Source organism: Trachypithecus francoisi, unplaced genomic scaffold (assembly GCF_009764315.1).
Source record: "Trachypithecus francoisi isolate TF-2019V2 unplaced genomic scaffold, Tfra_2.0 Lachesis_group20, whole genome shotgun sequence".
In the NCBI taxonomy this organism is placed as follows: domain Eukaryota; kingdom Metazoa; phylum Chordata; class Mammalia; order Primates; family Cercopithecidae; genus Trachypithecus; species Trachypithecus francoisi.
In genome coordinates, this window is record NW_022681466.1 from 61,951,881 (window position 1) to 61,969,292 (window position 17,412).

The 17,412-nt window shown below is 35.7% G+C and overlaps 1 protein-coding gene across 1 annotated transcript in view; it reads left to right on the forward strand.

Moving 5' to 3' along the window:
* Positions 1–10,078: 10,078 nt before the first annotated feature.
* MYH8 (myosin heavy chain 8) overlaps positions 10,079–17,412 on the forward strand; it is a 31,134-nt gene continuing 23,800 nt past the window's right edge. Inside the window, exons 1-10 of the mRNA XM_033184546.1 lie at positions 10,079–10,318; positions 11,305–11,448; positions 11,534–11,690; positions 14,632–14,659; positions 14,760–14,868; positions 14,956–15,048; positions 15,186–15,249; positions 15,879–15,977; positions 16,065–16,168; positions 16,332–16,470. Of these exons, the coding sequence (XP_033040437.1) occupies positions 10,109–10,318; positions 11,305–11,448; positions 11,534–11,690; positions 14,632–14,659; positions 14,760–14,868; positions 14,956–15,048; positions 15,186–15,249; positions 15,879–15,977; positions 16,065–16,168; positions 16,332–16,470 (1,147 nt within the window). The 5' untranslated portion in view covers positions 10,079–10,108. The remainder of the gene's footprint in view (positions 10,319–11,304; positions 11,449–11,533; positions 11,691–14,631; positions 14,660–14,759; positions 14,869–14,955; positions 15,049–15,185; positions 15,250–15,878; positions 15,978–16,064; positions 16,169–16,331; positions 16,471–17,412) is intronic.

Consider the following 17,412-nt stretch of genomic DNA (forward strand, 5'->3'; position numbering starts at 1 on the left):
ACAAATGACTTATAAAGAACACAAACAAAACAATATTTAAAAAAAAATCCAACAAAAATGGGCAAAAGATAGACATTTCATAAAGAGAATACATGAAAGCCTAGTAATAAAACTAAAAGTTGCTCAATATCATTGGCCTAGGGACATAGATTTTAAAACCACAAAGAGATTCCACTACAAACCAACAAGAATGGCTAAATTTATAAAGACTAATGGTGCTGGGCAACCACATTGCTTATATATCACTAGCCAGAATCTAAAACAGTATAGTTACTAGACACCTACCTCTTGATACAACAATTTCACTCCTTGCTATTTAACTGAAAGAAATGAAAGATATGTCTATAAAAAGATAAGAAATATATACCAGCAAGAGAACAGATGAATAAAATATGGTACATCCTCACAATGGAATACTACTCACCAATAAAAAGAAATGAACTACTGATACATGCAAGAATGTGGATGAATCTAAGTAACATTCCTCTTTGGCATGAGTCAATATGAAAGGTCAGTTTTTCCCTTGGGTTGAAGAGAATATAATTACAAAGTTTTAGAAAAGGTAGAGATGTCTTAAAGTGGCTGTAATTCATCTGCTTTTACTCACTGGAGAGAGAAAGTAGAGGAACTCTTAGGGCAGAGGGAATCTTAGGAATTGTAAGCTAATTTCTGGCAAGGACTCTTAGAGCAGAAGGGTCATTAGATACGGTAACTTGATGTTCACCCTGGGCTTAACTGTAAGTGGATACTAGCAGAAGAGCAAGGACAAGGGATATAAGCCAGACCTTGGAAGAGCCTTTACTCTAAGTTAAAATAAATGAGTTGTCACACAAGAATGGTGGAAGAGATATCTGTACATTATAGAAGGGATGAAATATACCAATAATTAGGCTTTAGCAAAATATATCTCACAGTTTAGTATTCTTATATATGTTACCTACAAAAACTCTTTACTTCATTGTTTATTGCTATTTTAAATAAGGTTTTCAATTTTCAGTATATCTCAAAGAGAACCAGTGGAAAATGCATTATGCTGATCCAAATCTCAGATTAAGGCGAGTTTCAAGTTTCAACCACTGACCACATCATCAGAGCACCACCACTTAACAGGTGGCCACATAATTAAATTACAAAGTAACTGAATTGACAGTTGTTTCCAAAATTTTGCTATTAGAAAAAATGTTAAATGCACAGTCTTGAGCATATGTCCTATTTCACTGTGCTTCTATAGGAAAGAAAGTGAGAAGTGAAATCACTGCAATTTTAAATTTCAAAAGGTACAACAAATTGCCCTGGAAATTTACACCTTTACTCACAACATATGAGAACATTCACCTCTCCACACCACCATTTGATACCATCATTTTTTTTTTTTTTGTCAACTTGATGGGTAAAATATACTAGCTCTTTGTTATTTTATTTTGTACCTCTTGAGATTGAGCATGTTTTCATGTTTATTAGCCATATGTACTACATCTTCCATAAATTGTCTATTTCTATTTTTTGGCTATTTTTTTTTCTACTTGCTTGTATCTCCCTTTCTTTTCGAAGTAGATGTGTGTGTGTGTGTGTGTGTCTGTGTGTGTTTGCCAAATATAACTTCTTTGTTATTTAAGTTGCTAATAGTTTATCCAAGCCTGCCACTTGTCTTCCAATTTGTTTGTGTAGATTTTTTTAATCATTGAGAAGTTTTAAATTTTGATGTCGTCAAATGTCTGATCTTTTTGCCTCATTAAAGATCTCCCCCTACTCTGACAGTATCAATATATTATCCTACAATTTCTTCAATACTTCTTTGTTTTTACGCCTGAGATGTTAATTCATCTAGAACTTATTTTTATAAATGGTGTCTGCCAAGGAAGTAGTTTAATTTTTTTCAAATGGTAAGTCTCCATTTTAACTCACTGAATTGTTCTTCCTTTCCTCTAGTGAATCAGAAATGCACCTTTATCCTATACTAACTTGCTATACATATAAGAGATCATTTCTAGACTATATTGTGTTCTACTGTTATACTTATCTACATTAATTATACATTGTTTTAATCTCATATTTTTAAAACATGTTTTGATGTCAGGTACGATGGCTTGTTAATTCATTGTGTGGTAAAAGCTTTTTATTCCTGGAAACTTGCTTTCTTTTGCTTAGAACTCCACTGCTACAATTCTCTATCCAGAATAGATGCAATACCTTTTGTCTGCTACTTCCCAGTCTGGCCATTTTTTATAATATCCAACATCCATTCCTGGAAAACAAATCAATAAAAACAAACCAACTAAACCACAACTTATGTGGAATGTTAATAACAACATTATTCATAAAAGCCAAAAACTAGGAAGAATTCAAATGTCCATCAACTGATGAATGGATAAACAAAATATGGTACTTCTATACAATGGACTACCACATATACATTCATAAAAAGAAATGAATTACTGACACATAAAACAACATAGATGAAATTCAAAAAATTGAATTTCCTACTAGGATATGAACACACAACAACCAAACACACTCACAAAAGATAAAAAGATAAAATCTGCCACCCCAACACCCAACTTTCTACACCTGGAAGTTTAAAAAACAAAACAATTTGGGAGTTGAAATGAAAATGCTAAGGGAAAGAAGCCAGACATAAAAAATTGCCTATTATAGGATTCCATTTCTATACAATTTCTAAAAAAGGCAAAATTATAGAGACAAAAAGCAGATCAGTGGTTCCCCAGGATTTGGGGTTGAATGGGAATTAACAGCAAATGGGCAAAAGGAAACTTTTTGGATTGATGAAAGTATTCTAAAACTAGATTGTGGTGATGACTGCACAACTATATAAGTTTACTAAAATCCATTGAACTGTACGCTTAAAATGGATGACATTTAAGGTATGTAAAATTCTACCTAAAGATGTTTAAAAAAAAACAAAATCCCGATCTATGAACAAAGCCACAAAAGAAATGTCAACTAACTCTACAATGAGATATCAGACAAGTGACAGTCACTATTCATCATGCAATCAATCAATCGATCAATAAACTATAGCTAAAAACCTGGAACAACCCAAAAATTCGTCTGCAGTAGAATGAATAAATAAATTATCACATTATCATACAACGTAATACTGTACACAATGAATATAAACCACAGTTACATGCAACTTCATGGAAAAATCTCACAACAATAATTTTGGGCAAAAGAAGTAATATAGATACTAAAGAATAAATTCAGCTGTATTCACATGAAGTTCAAAACCAGCCAAACTACACTAGCAATGCATATACAAAGTTTAAAACATTAAGAAATGTGGATAATTATCATAAAAATAAATTCATAGTAACCTTTGAAGGAAGGAAAATATGAGATATAATACAGAAGATCATGTGAGTTTTGTGGGGTATTGGATACTATTTGAATTGTTTTATTACTTACATCCACACACACAAACACAATCACAGGAACCACAACCCTCATTCCCATTGGGCGTACTAGGATGTGAACACACCACAACCACACACACGCACAAAAGACAAAAATAATTAATAGCTAGATGAAATCCGTCTGCCCAACACCCAAATTTATACATCTGGAAGTTTAAAAAACAAAATGCTTTAAATAATTTGGGAGTTGAAATGAGAACCAAAATGAATATAAGGAAATAAAGCATTGATAAAACTAAAAGCAGAAAATAATAAATTAGAAAATAAAAGCTATTCAGTAAAACTAAGTGAAAAAGATAAAACTTTGGCAAATATGATTTAAAATAAGGACAAAATTAATATAAATAATAAAATGAAATAGATGACTACACTGAGTTTTTTTATTATAAAGAGATATGCACAGAAAAGATCCAAAAATATAAAAACTCACACAAAATAAGTAATTTTCTAGGAAAATATAATTATCCAAATGGGCCAAAAGACAAGTAGAAACTCTACAAAGATTAATCAATAATCATAAAAAGACTCAATAAGAGTAAAATAATTATATTCCATAAAGGCTAGAGGTCAAAAGAATTCCATGGCGGAACTCTATCAAACCATCATGGAACAGATAATTCACATCTCAAATGCAATGTTATAGAAAACACAAACAAATGGGAAGCTACTCAGTTTATTTTATAAGACTAATATGATCCTAATATCAAAACGAGAAAATGATAGCACAAGAAAACTTTGACCTCGTCATATATGAACTCAGATGTAAAAATTGCAATAAAAAATTAGAAAGCTGAAAGCAGCAGGGAATTAAACAATATTATATCAATAGCCTTTATTTCATGAATTCTAGGGTGGTAAGGTGAGAAAAAGCTACCATATAATTTGCTCCATGGATAGTTTAGGGGAGAAAAACAGTAATCTCAACAAATATTTAAAAATTGGTAAAATCCAATCTATTATTTGTAGACGTAATTCACATATCACAAAATTCACAATTTAAAGTGTATAATTCAGTGCTTTCTATTAGATTCACAAAGTTATGCAACCATCACCATTAATTCCAGAATGTTTTCATCACCCCAAAAAGAAACTCCATGTCCATTTTCAGTCACTCCTCAACCTCTCTTCTCTCCACATCCTCTGGCAATCACTAATCCATTTTCTTTCTCTATGGATTTGCCTATTCCGGGAATTTTAGATCTACACAATCATCAAATATGGGCCCTTTGTGTCAGGCTTCTTTCACTCAGCATAATATTTTTGAGGTTCACCCATACGGTAGCATCTAACTTCATTCCTTCTTATGGCTGAATAATTTTCCATTGTATTAATAAATTCCATTGTAGGACAAACAGGATTTCCTTATCTACCTGTTGCCTGATGGACAGCTGATTGTTCTCACTTTTTGGCTAGTATAGATAATGTTGCTATGAACTTTACGTACAAGTTTTTATATAAACATGTTTTCAATTCTCTCGGGCATATACCTAGAAATAGAATTATTTAACTCATTTTTATGATCAAAATGATTAGCAAACTAGATACAAAGCAAAAGTATGCAGTAAATATGGTTGGTGAAACATCAGATGCAATCCAATAAAAGTCAAGAACAAGATAAGGATGCCCTTATCTTGCACAGGATGTGTACACAAGTATCTCAGTAGTAATACTATATTAATACTATTCAACACTGTCCTAAATGTCATAGACAATGCAATAAGAGAAGGGAAAAAGGCCGGGCGCAGTGGCTCACACTTGTAATCCCAGCATTTTGGGAGGCCGAGGCAATCATGAGGTCAGGAGATGGAGACCATCCTGGCTAACATGGTGAAACCCCATTTCTACTAAACATACAAAAAATTAGCCAGGCATGGTGGCGGGTGCCTGTAGTCCCAGCTACTCGGGAGGTTGAGGCAGGAGAATGGAGTGAACCCGGGAGGCGGAGCTTGCAGTGAGCCAAGATAGCACCACTGCACTCCAGCCTGGGTGACAGAGCGAGGCTCCATCTCAAAAAAAAAAAAAAAAAAAGATTGAGAGAGAGAGAAGGGAAACAAAATAACATATAAGTGACAAGAGAAAGAAGACGGCAAAATTGTGATTATTTGCTTATGACACATTGAAAATCCAAGAGCATCAAATAAATTATTAGAAATGATAAGAGAGTTCAGCAAGAGAGCCAGATAAAAGTTAACACAGAAAAGTCAGTAACTATCTGTTAGGGAATGTGTTCGTATGTAACAAAAAAACCCAAGTCAACAATGCCTCAAAAAATTCGTGCTTTACTTTTTTCTTCACACAATGAAATTCAGCTCACAGGTGTCAAGGCTAAGGTCTCCAAAAATCTCTTGATCTTTCTTTTAAGGCTATATAGTTCTAACCATTACATCTGTGTTCTATGTAGGGGAAAGATAGAGAAAGAAAAAGGTAGTATGAGCAAAGTCTACCCTCTTTTAGAAAAGAGCTTTTCCGGGAGCTCCACCCAGCAGCTTCTGCTTGCATTTCATTAACCAAAACAGTGTCATATGGTTACTCTATGCTGAGAGTCTGAATAATATGTAGTTTGGCATACTACTGCCACAAACAAAAGTGCAGCTCTGATTATGCAAACTTGTCTGCCACATGCCAGTAGTAACCAAGTAAAAAGTTTACACTTGTAATAGAAAAAATAATCCCACTCAACATATCAACAAAAAACTATAAAATTTGTAGGAATAAACCTAACAAGGAATATAAGATCTTTATGGAAAAAAAACTGTTAAAAATGACTAAAAAAACATTTTTTAAAAGGACTTGGAATAAACAGGAAAATATATCATACTTATAAATTGAAAGACTCACTTTTGTAAAGGTATCAATTCTTATCAAATTAATCTATTATATCAATTTAATCAAAATCAAAATCCCAATAGAATTCTCCACATAACCTGGAGAACATGCTTCTAAAACTCATATAATAGAAGGTAAATATTAACAGGACAACTTTGAATAATTAGGGAAAATTGGCCCTACTGATCATCCAAACCTATGCTATTGGCATAGAAATACGGTACAAAATATGGAATCCAGAAACAGATTACATACACACAAACACATACAGCTGGATTACAAATCTCACAATTTTTTAAGCAATAGATTGAAAATACAGGATTACAACTCTCACTATTTTTTAAGCATTAGATTGGAAATACAGAAGAATACATGTATGACTCTGAGTTCTTGTGTTAGAGAAAGTTTTTCTTATACAATATACACAAAAAACCAAAAATATAAAAGAAAATTTTTTATAACTTTGACTACCTAAAGATGTAAAACCTCTAGAAGACTGAGATCCCACAGTAAAGATTATTATTAAATCAGGAGAAACTTTTTACAACTTGTATAAAAAAAAGAAATTATTGCAATCTTAAACCTATGGAATTTTACACAGAAATTTAAAAATGAGTAATATCAAAATAATCCAGCAATAGAGGGAATGGTGAGAATATATATGAAACAAGATTGACCATGAACTGATAATTACCAGTGCTGGATGATGAGTATACTAGGTTTATTATGCTACCCTTTCTATTTTTGTATATGTTTGAAATTTTTTCATATTATTATTTATGTACTAACATGGCAAATGATCCAAGCGTGTAGAATGAAAAAAGCAAGTTTGTAAATAAACAAACTATAATACTATCTATATTTTAAACATCAATATTATGTATTATAAATTTTCTATGGGCCAATTTCCTTAGACCAGTTTTACTAATTTATATTTTCCCAGAAAATACATATGTAAATGTCCAGAAAAGGTCTACAATATTACAAACCAAACGAGTATCCATAGTTACCTTGGGAGAAAAGGGAGGTACCAGCATTGTGAATGTTCATCAAAGGGAAAATTTAGCCTAATCCCTAAGGCTTTACTTTTTATGTAATTACAGTGTAAGAGTTTATGCAACTGCATATATTTATCAAACTCATAGGCCTGGAATTGTTCTGCATCCTATCTGTGGTAGTGGCTACATGGATCAATACACATATAAAAACTCATAGAATCATACAACAAAAGAAGTAAATTTTGTTATAAAGTTAAAAAAATTTTTAAAATACAAGCAAAAAACCTCATAAAACTGTCACTTTAAAAGGGTGAATTTGACTCTATGTAAATTATACCTCAATATATCTGACCTTAAAAAATAGGAGTTTAATTTTTTAAAAATCATAATTTATTTAAAGAACAGGGTATAAATTACATTAGTGGTATGATATGTTAATTGTTAAAGCAGATTACAAGGCATACATGTACTATACATGCATGTATAATATGATCCCACTTATATGCCTCTATCTTATTTCTGCATTAGAGATTACAGAGACTTTTTTTACTTACCTGTATTTTTTCTGTGATAAACACATATTATTTTCTACTAATAATATTTTTCAAGGTTAGACGAGTGGGCACTGGCCCAATGGTGGAGACTCAATGTGGAATCTCTGCTGTCTAAGCCTGGACTCCAAGAGTGAGTGTCTGCAGTGGCCCAAGGGAATGCAGTGGGGGGTTCCTGTGGTAACAAATAAGGAAACGTGCTTAAGGCCCTGACAGCCGTGAGTCCCGGGTATCTGATCATTTGGCTACCACAGGTGTGCGTGAAGAGTTTGCCAAATTGAATCTAGCTCTTAAGAACTTACTCTGAGGCCCCATCAGGCACTATCAAAGATTCCCTTCCCAGCATACTAGAAAGCATTCTCTACTGGCAGATTGGTCTCTGTCAAATTATTTATAGGAGATTGGTTTGCATACTCAAAATGATATGAATACTTCTAATTATATCCAAACATGACAAATGTCACTACAAACTATGTTGCCAAATGTCTTGCCCTAACAAAGAGGAGGTTGTTGCAGCATCAGCACATTAGTTCCTATATAAGCAGGACTGACCCTTGTGCCTTTATCTCCACCAAGAACCCAGAGGTAAGTGATGAGGGCCTTGGAACTCCAAAAACCCCAGGTGGGGCAAAAGGGCTGACCTCGTAGCTTTTTGTGAGCATTAAACTGCTCTCTCCATCTTAACTTCTGTCTTCATAGAACCAAGCTTTAGGGTAGGGAAACTTCAATTCTGTAACTATAGTACTGGAATTTCGGAGCATCACTAACAAGAAGCTTGTTGTTTTACAGTGTGGAACACTTCTGAAATTGCATTTTCATCTGGAACTCCAGAGGTAAGACTTGGCTTTATTAATTTATTGATGACAGAGGGGATATAGTCTAATGAAGCTGTGAACAATCCTTAATTATACACCATTTCCATGTTTTTGCAGTTATATCAGGAAAGAGTGTTTCTGAATGAGTGTTTATAAATGCTAGAAAATAACTTTTTCATAATGTCTTGTTCTCAGAGACTATCCTCATTTGAGTTCTAAGATTAAAAGACCGTTTAGAACAGAATTCACTTTGACAGGGAGTTCTCAGCTGTGCTTAGAACTGTCCAGTGGCAATAGACTAGTCCATGCCAGTCTTCTTCTATGGCAAAGCATTGAACACTTAAGACATTTTATAGACACTTTTGAAGACCCCAGAAAGATTCTTACCTAAAAATATAAACACAAACACCATTGTTAAAACCATTATATTTTAGCTACCTTTGATGATTCACTATTTGTTGTTAGAAAGACTTATTATTATTTACGGAAAAGGTCTCAAGTGTTACATCCATGGGGTGTAATACCGTGACTAAATTCCATGACTAATTTAAGATGGATCCTGCCCTTCCCTAAGTAACTTAGTAATTGAAAATAAAGGAAAAACTCAACCAATCTAACATGTCCACATAGCAGAGGCCTATCTATTAATCAGAAGACAATGGCTTACATGCATGTGATGTACTCTTAAATTTTTTTCTCTGTTTTCTGGGTGGAAAGAAAAGAACCCCATGGAATTTATGTGGGAAGAAGGACCTTTGTGCTGAAGCTCTCATTCCTCTGTGGTTAGATCTGTTAACTGACAGCTGCAATCTCTCATGTCAAAAAAGATTTTGGAATCAAGGCAATGCTAAGTCTGTTGGGAACAAGCCAAATGACAAAAAATTCGGAGTACTAGAATGTATTACGTTCTTCTTACAATCCACTGAGAGATACACCACCAAATATCAACATAAAGATGTTAAAAATAATTATTTGCTTTATGAGAGAAAACGGTCATCTTAAAAGGCAAACGTTTTTTGATAGCTTTGAAAATATCAACCTTCATTTGAACAAGACAAATTTTCTTTTCTCACTGTGTGATTGTCCTGGCATATGGCATAGACAAACACTATGCAGAAAGAGGAGAAGGAATTAAATAATGACAGTTGCTACAAAACAATCCATTAATAGTTTTAGCTGCAGAGGTTTCATTCTAATTCAGTTATAGGTAGCCTATCCCTGAGGATCAAGATATGTGATCTGGAAAGGAAACTCACAGTCCTAAAAATGAAAGCTCAAATTACAGTCTGACTCCAAACTTGTCCTTTAGACTGTGTTAGAACACTGGGGAGTGTCAGTTTGGAGGAACAGTTACAGCACAGGCTATGTTCAACATTGTCTTTCATTTCAAAGCCTAACTCACATTTGTGACTTCTGCTTTTTATTTCTCTCTCTCCCGTTTCTTTCCTCCCTAGGTAGAATCCTTTGCTGAATAAATCGCAGCCATGAGTGCGAGCTCGGATGCTGAGATGGCTGTTTTTGGCGAGGCTGCTCCCTATCTTCGAAAATCGGAAAAGGAGCGGATTGAGGCCCAAAACAAGCCGTTTGATGCTAAAACATCTGTCTTTGTGGCGGAGCCCAAGGAATCCTATGTGAAGAGTGCTATACAGAGCAAAGAAGGAGGGAGAGTAACTGTCAAGACTGAAGGTGGAGCAGTAAGTGAAAACAGGGAGAAAATACTCCCCATTTTATTTCTTGGTTCAAAAGTTGAAGCCTAACTTCCTGGGAATCTCCAAGCCTGTTGGCAATGCAAACACCCTTCTAGTCAGTGTAGAGACATCAGATGCAGAAGGCAAAAGGAATTCACAGCAATAACTTCATGTCTTCCCTTCCCAACTTCGCACAGGACCTCACCCCACTATGTATGGCCTTCACTATCTCCCTTCAATTCCCCACTTCCTAGTCTGAATCTCCAAACGTGAGAGAAATGAAAACAAGCTCTTCTATCAGAAGTTAAATATTTACTTAGTTAAATAATGTATTAACATCCCCATTACTTCCAGAAAACGAAGTTTCTTAATGAATGAAAGAAAAATAATAAAAATTTAGCCTATTAAAATAAGAATAAAAGGATACAAAGTGATAAATCTGGGATAAGAGAATGTGGGAGGAAAAAATCTTTTAAAAAGATAGTGTCCTAGCTCATCATAGGAAACAGGTTTTCTTAACACTGAAGCTCTGAAATGAATATATTTCATGCCTTTTTAAGAAGACATTAAATAAAATAATGAGAAGTATGTGCGATTATAGTTTTACACCAAAATATACAGGCAAACATAAACCCTACCTCCAACTATCAAAACAAATTAGTCTCAGCCAGGGGCAGTGGCGCATGCCTGTAATCCCAGCACTTTGGGAGGCTGAGGCGGGTGGATCACCCGAGATCAGGAGTTTGAGACCAGCCTGGCCAACATGGCGAAACCCTGTCTCTACTAAAAATACTAAAATTAGCTGGGCATGGTGGTGGGCGCTTGCAATCCCAGCTACTCGGGAGGCTGAGGCAGGAGAATCGCTTGAACCAGGAAGGCGGAGGTTGCAGTGAGCTGAGATTGCGCCACTGCCCTCCAGCCTGGGCAACAAGAGCAAATCTCTATCTCAAACAAACAAACAGAAACGAACTGGTTTCTTGCTTACTCCCCAGACTCTAACTGTCAGGGAAGACCAAGTCTTCCCTATGAACCCTCCAAAATATGACAAAATTGAGGACATGGCCATGATGACTCACCTACACGAGCCTGGAGTGCTGTACAACCTCAAAGAGCGCTACGCAGCCTGGATGATCTACGTGAGTGTCTGTAAATACCTTTTGATTTCATGTCTCTCTCTGAGTAAAAACAAGATCCAAATGATAAATGTTCTGATCTTCACAGACCTACTCAGGCCTCTTCTGTGTCACCGTCAACCCCTACAAGTGGCTGCCGGTGTACAAGCCAGAGGTGGTGGCTGCCTACAGAGGCAAAAAGCGCCAGGAGGCTCCACCCCACATCTTCTCCATCTCTGACAATGCCTATCAGTTCATGTTGACTGGTGAGTGAGAGAGGCATCTATTTACAGAAATGTGTAAATAGAATCTTTGCGGAACAGACAGACCTCTTCCGAGCCTCATTATATTATAATAATACATTCTAGCCACATGGGGCTTCACTGTTTTCAAAAAACTTTCACAGCCGTGACATCTGATGCTCTTCCCAGCAGCTACCTCCATTTTGCAGATGAGTAAAGTGAAGCTCACTGAATTCACTGTCCTTCCCAAGCTAACACAGATAGTTAAGTGGAAGGCTAGCTGAAACAATTACTAGACCACTGTAAACATATTTATTATTTTCCATATTTTTTTACTTTCCAATTTGGATAGAAAATAATGTTCAAATAGACTTTTTAAAAATACCCAGGTTCACAGCAATCAACGAAAAGAGTTATCAGCCACAGCTGGAAAACTTTGTGAATTCTTACATTTATTTTTGAATGACACAGCTAATATTGCCAGCCTTTAAGGGTAGAACATGAGTAAAGAAAGCTATGATTTTCCTCCCAAAGATTTGAAGCACTTTCCTATTAAAATGAAAGGAAAAAATCTTTTCTGAGAAAAATTTTTAAATTGTATCAAAGCCTGTTATTCCTGCCTTATCAAGGTATAAACAATCAGCTTTGATATGCATTATAGGCCCAAATACAGCATTAAAACCTTTTATCTTCATACAGCAAATGCACTGCCTTTGGAAATAGTTTATATTCCTGAGTCTCCTGTTGTTCCATGGAATTTTAGAAACTAAGGTGTTTTTGCTTTCTTTTTGGTTTGTTTTTTTGCACTTGTTTTTAAATTGTCTTTTCAAGGGGGAGAAAAAAGAGGAAGGGATAAAATAGGAATCTCCCATTACAAATTGGCCAACAGATTCTACAAGGATTCTATGCCAGTAAACTGTTCTTTGGTTGTCAACAGAAGCTAACTACCTCCCAGAAATTATCCAAACGCTGGCTCGTTTCAGAGGTTTTAATACTCAGCAGCTGCATTTACACAGCTATGTACACCACCCCTGCCCTCCCACCCAGCAAGCTCTCTGTTCCAAATGGTTTGGTTTGGGGCTGCTCCAAACTGAAGGTTACTTATGGCTCCCAAACATGATTTTAGTACAAAATGGTGCAGCACTCTAGCATTTGAGCTGGTGAATGTTATTTTAGCATTGCCAAGAGACCCGAACATTGTTTTCTTATCTGTGCTCCCACTAGACGTGATATAATCTTCCACGGTTTTGCTTATACTAGAAAACAAATCTATCTGACTAGGATGCAAAATCTGCATCAACTTCCCTGAAGAGAAGGCTAAAGTTTTCTGAAGTCTATGTCTATATCTACATCTAAATAACATCCAGATTTGTATCTATTTTCCCTGAATAGATTTTTAGGTTTTAGAATTCTCTAAAATCTATAATCTAACACTATAGAATTAGAGATTTAACAAATCAGCAAATTGATATAAATACAACGTATCAGTCACATAATCAGTGACTTTGTTTTTATTATTTAGAAATGCATATAAGATCAAAAGGAAAATAAAAGCAGATGAACACAAATATTCACAATTCCAGACCCCTTCCTTATTTAGTATTGCCAGACATCAAATGAGTGACATCAAAAGCTGGGAAGACGCCAGGAGGATATCTTTGACCTTAACTAGCTATATACTTAATATTAGAAAAGTCACTTCCTCCTTTATCGGTCTCAGTTTTTTATCCCTCAAATGTAAGGGTTGGCCTAAGCAATTTCTAAGATCTTTTATGACTTCAAAATTCTGTAATTCTAATTGCAGTATTTATAAATAAAATTATAAGATGTCTGGGATTTTCTTTAAAATAATTCAGTGAGATTGGGATGGCGTATAGATGATATAAAATTGGTCAAATGTTAATAACCATTGCATCTGTATGATGGGCACATGGGGATTCATTATATTATTGTCTCTACTTCTGTATATGTTTGAATTTTCTGTAATAAATGTTTTAAAAATTAATCAAATATGTACCTTACACTCATTAGGATGTTTACTATCAAAAAATCAGAAAATAACAAGTTTTGACAAGAACTGGAGAAATTAGAACTCTTGCACACTGTTAGTGATCATGTAAAATGATTCAGCCACTGTGGAAACAGTATGGTAGTTCCTCAACAAATTAGAAATAGAATTACAGTATGATCTAGCAATTCCACTTCTGAGTATATACCCAAAAGAACTGGAAGCAGGGTCTGGAAGAGACATTTGTACAGCTATGTTAATAGCAGCATTATTTACAATAGCAAAAACATGGAAGCAACCCAAGTATCCATCGACAGACGAACGGATACGCAAAATGTGGTATATACACGCAAGAAGATATCCTGCCTCTAAAAGGAAGGCAATTCGGACATATGCTAAAATATGAACGAACCTTGAGGGCATCATGCTGAGTGAAAGAAGCCAGTCACAAAAAAAAACAAATACTCTATGATTCCTCTTATATGAGGTACCTAGAGTAGTCAAATTCACAGAGGCAGAAAGTAGAACGGTGGGTGCCAGGGAATGGGAGGAGTAGGAGATGGGGAGTTAAGAGTTTAAGGGACACAGAGTTTCAGTTTAACAAGATGAAAAGAGTTATGGAGATGAAGTGTGGTGATGATTGTACAACTTTACGAATGTATTTACTGCCAGTGATCTCTACACTTAAAAATGGTTAATGGTAAATTTTATGTTATGTGTATCTTACCACAATTAAAAATTAACAAATACAAAAAGCAATAGATATTCCTTGCTCTCATTTTCACACATTTTACAGTGAGAAGCAAATGGCTATTTTGGAGGATAAACACAAAACCAAAACCAAAGTTGACATCTTCAAAAAGTTACAAAGAACAAGCTGTGTTTGATCTGAACTGATTCAGTAATCTTCATATTAAATATGCATTTTTTAACTGATGATTTTGAATTCATTCACAGATCGAGAGAACCAGTCCATCCTGATCACGTATGTGATTTTTTTTCTTCTCTGATTTGCAAGGATTGTCTTAGATGTTGACAATGCAGGCCATAGTTCTCTGATTTCTTCTCTGATTTCCATTTGACAGCGGAGAATCTGGTGCCGGAAAGACTGTGAACACCAAGCGTGTCATCCAATACTTTGCAACAATTGCAGTTACTGGAGAGAAGAAGAAGGATGAATCTGGCAAAATGCAGGTAGGTCTGGTAGCCAGAGTCAAAGACTCTGTCAAGGCTCTCAGATATCTGGAGTTCCAGATGTGAGAACTGCTCCTTCCTTTGCAGGGTACTCTGGAAGATCAAATCATCAGCGCCAATCCCCTACTGGAGGCCTTTGGCAATGCCAAAACTGTGAGGAATGACAACTCCTCTCGCTTTGTGAGTCTCTTGGTCACAGAGGGGTCTACTCCATCCCTAACTTCCAGAGTAGCCACATCTGAATTATTATTGAATTACTATTTCAGTTGCATCTCTCTGTGTGTTTCAGTTTTCTAATATTAAATATTCTTTTCAAGGGTAAATTCATTAGAATCCACTTTGGAACTACGGGGAAGCTGGCATCTGCTGATATAGAAACATGTGAGTAACAGGACCATTGAAAATCAAAACAGAGAGACAACTGATTTCAATTGCAGGGATATTTTGCAACCTTTGCTGCACATGAAGCCTGTTAAAAGGGTAGTCTGCTGCCAGTACTGCCTGTAAGCTAATGCCAGGCTTACCCATAATCCACTGAATGCTCCCTTTATCTCAGTCTCAGACTTGATGGTTCTGTAACACATCCTAGAGAAATTCCTGCCCCAGAAGCAACTATGATTTTTTTCCAGGACAAAAGCTAGGGCTACCTATGGGTTTCCAATACATCTCTGTGGTTGCTCCGGATCTGAGTTTTGGTAGATGTTTCCAAGGTAGCCCCTCACCACAGAGTGAATCCTAGGTGATCCAAAGAAGGAGGGGACATTCGGGATCAACTAAAATACAGAGGTCACGGATCCTTCATGTGAAAAATATATTTGTCCTAGAGCAAGTATGCTTCAGTTGCTGCTCTTAGACAGTGAGAATCACAATCCATCTGCAATTGGTCATCAAGTTGAAATCTCACTGGAGCCAAATGTAATGCCCCAAATTTGACCAAAAACGTGAGTTTCATTTACCATCTCAGAAGCACTGATACTTTTTTCTAACTCGATATCTATTTCCCTCTCCAGATCTTTTAGAAAAGTCCAGAGTTACTTTCCAGCTAAAGGCAGAAAGAAGCTACCATATTTTTTATCAGATCACTTCCAATAAGAAGCCAGATCTAATTGGTAAGAAAGAACTTAAAGTCATAGATGGAAGTTAATATTTTATTAACAATGTCTAATGTAAAATGTATGCCCTGAATTGTGACCCAGAAATGCTCCTGATCACCACCAACCCATATGACTATGCCTTCGTCAGTCAGGGGGAGATCACCGTTCCGAGTATTGATGACCAAGAGGAGTTGATGGCCACTGATGTAAGTCAAACACACTAATTTTAAAAATCCATTACGCATGGGAATGATAATAGCAACTTACTGTAGGTAAGTAACTTACTGTGGTTACCTTAGGATATGTATAAATTCTCTTATAAGTTAGTCTCTTCGGCCCTAACCTCTGTCCTATCATTTTTCCTGGTAGAGTGCCATTGACATCCTGGGCTTCACTCCTGAAGAGAAAGTGTCCATCTATAAGCTCACAGGGGCTGTGATGCATTATGGGAACATGAAATTCAAGCAAAAGCAGCGCGAGGAGCAAGCTGAGCCAGATGGCACAGAAGGTACCAAATGAAACCTTTTCTGGGTTTAATGAGAGAATGTAGCCAAAAAAAAAAAAAATCCTATTTTACACTCACATCTCCTTTGTGGCTGGACTTGTGACTTGTGAAGGGCATATACACATTTACACACACTGCATGCTTTCCTCACCCCCTCCCTTCCTTACATCTCCATGTCTCCATCATTTCCATCCAGCCCAAATAAGTCACAACAAACCCCAAAAGCCACTTATAAGCACAAACTATGAGATAGAATGAGGTATAATAGTGCTTCTCGTTGGCCTTGGCAATGAAGGTGGGTATATGAGATAACTGTAGGCTGCTCTATTTCAGCACTGAATAGGAAGACCCTAGGAACGGACAACAGAGAATCTGCCCAAATTCAGGGCTGGGGAGAAAGATACCCCCAGAGTCATCTGTATGAATGTGTGTATTGTCTGTATATAAATCTATAGATAATATAGGCAGCAAGTAAGATTTAAAAAAAGGAATTGAGAAAAAAGATTATATATTCTATGTATAAAAAGAACACACAATATACAGGACCTACCACAGAAAGATAGTTATCACTCCTTAGAGCCTTTCCTGACCACCTCGAATTGACATTCTTTCTTCTTCCTCTAAACGTTTCATCGGTTACTGGTGTACCTGACATATGACATTTATTTACATTATAGTCACTGACAGAATTTTAGATAGGGACTCTGTAGGGATCACCCAGTAAAATTTAATCTCCACATTTTTAGATAAAGAAATTAATCCAGCAAGGTTTAATAGGGAGGTGAAAAACTAAGATGAGAATCAAAATATTCTGACGTTTGCCCTCTCTAACAGTGAATATTTATATTATTCTTCCAATTACACCTAATGTGTCTTAAAAACAGGGACTATGGCTTTTACTTATAAAAAATTGCAAGACTGCAATAAACATTACATATGTTTATG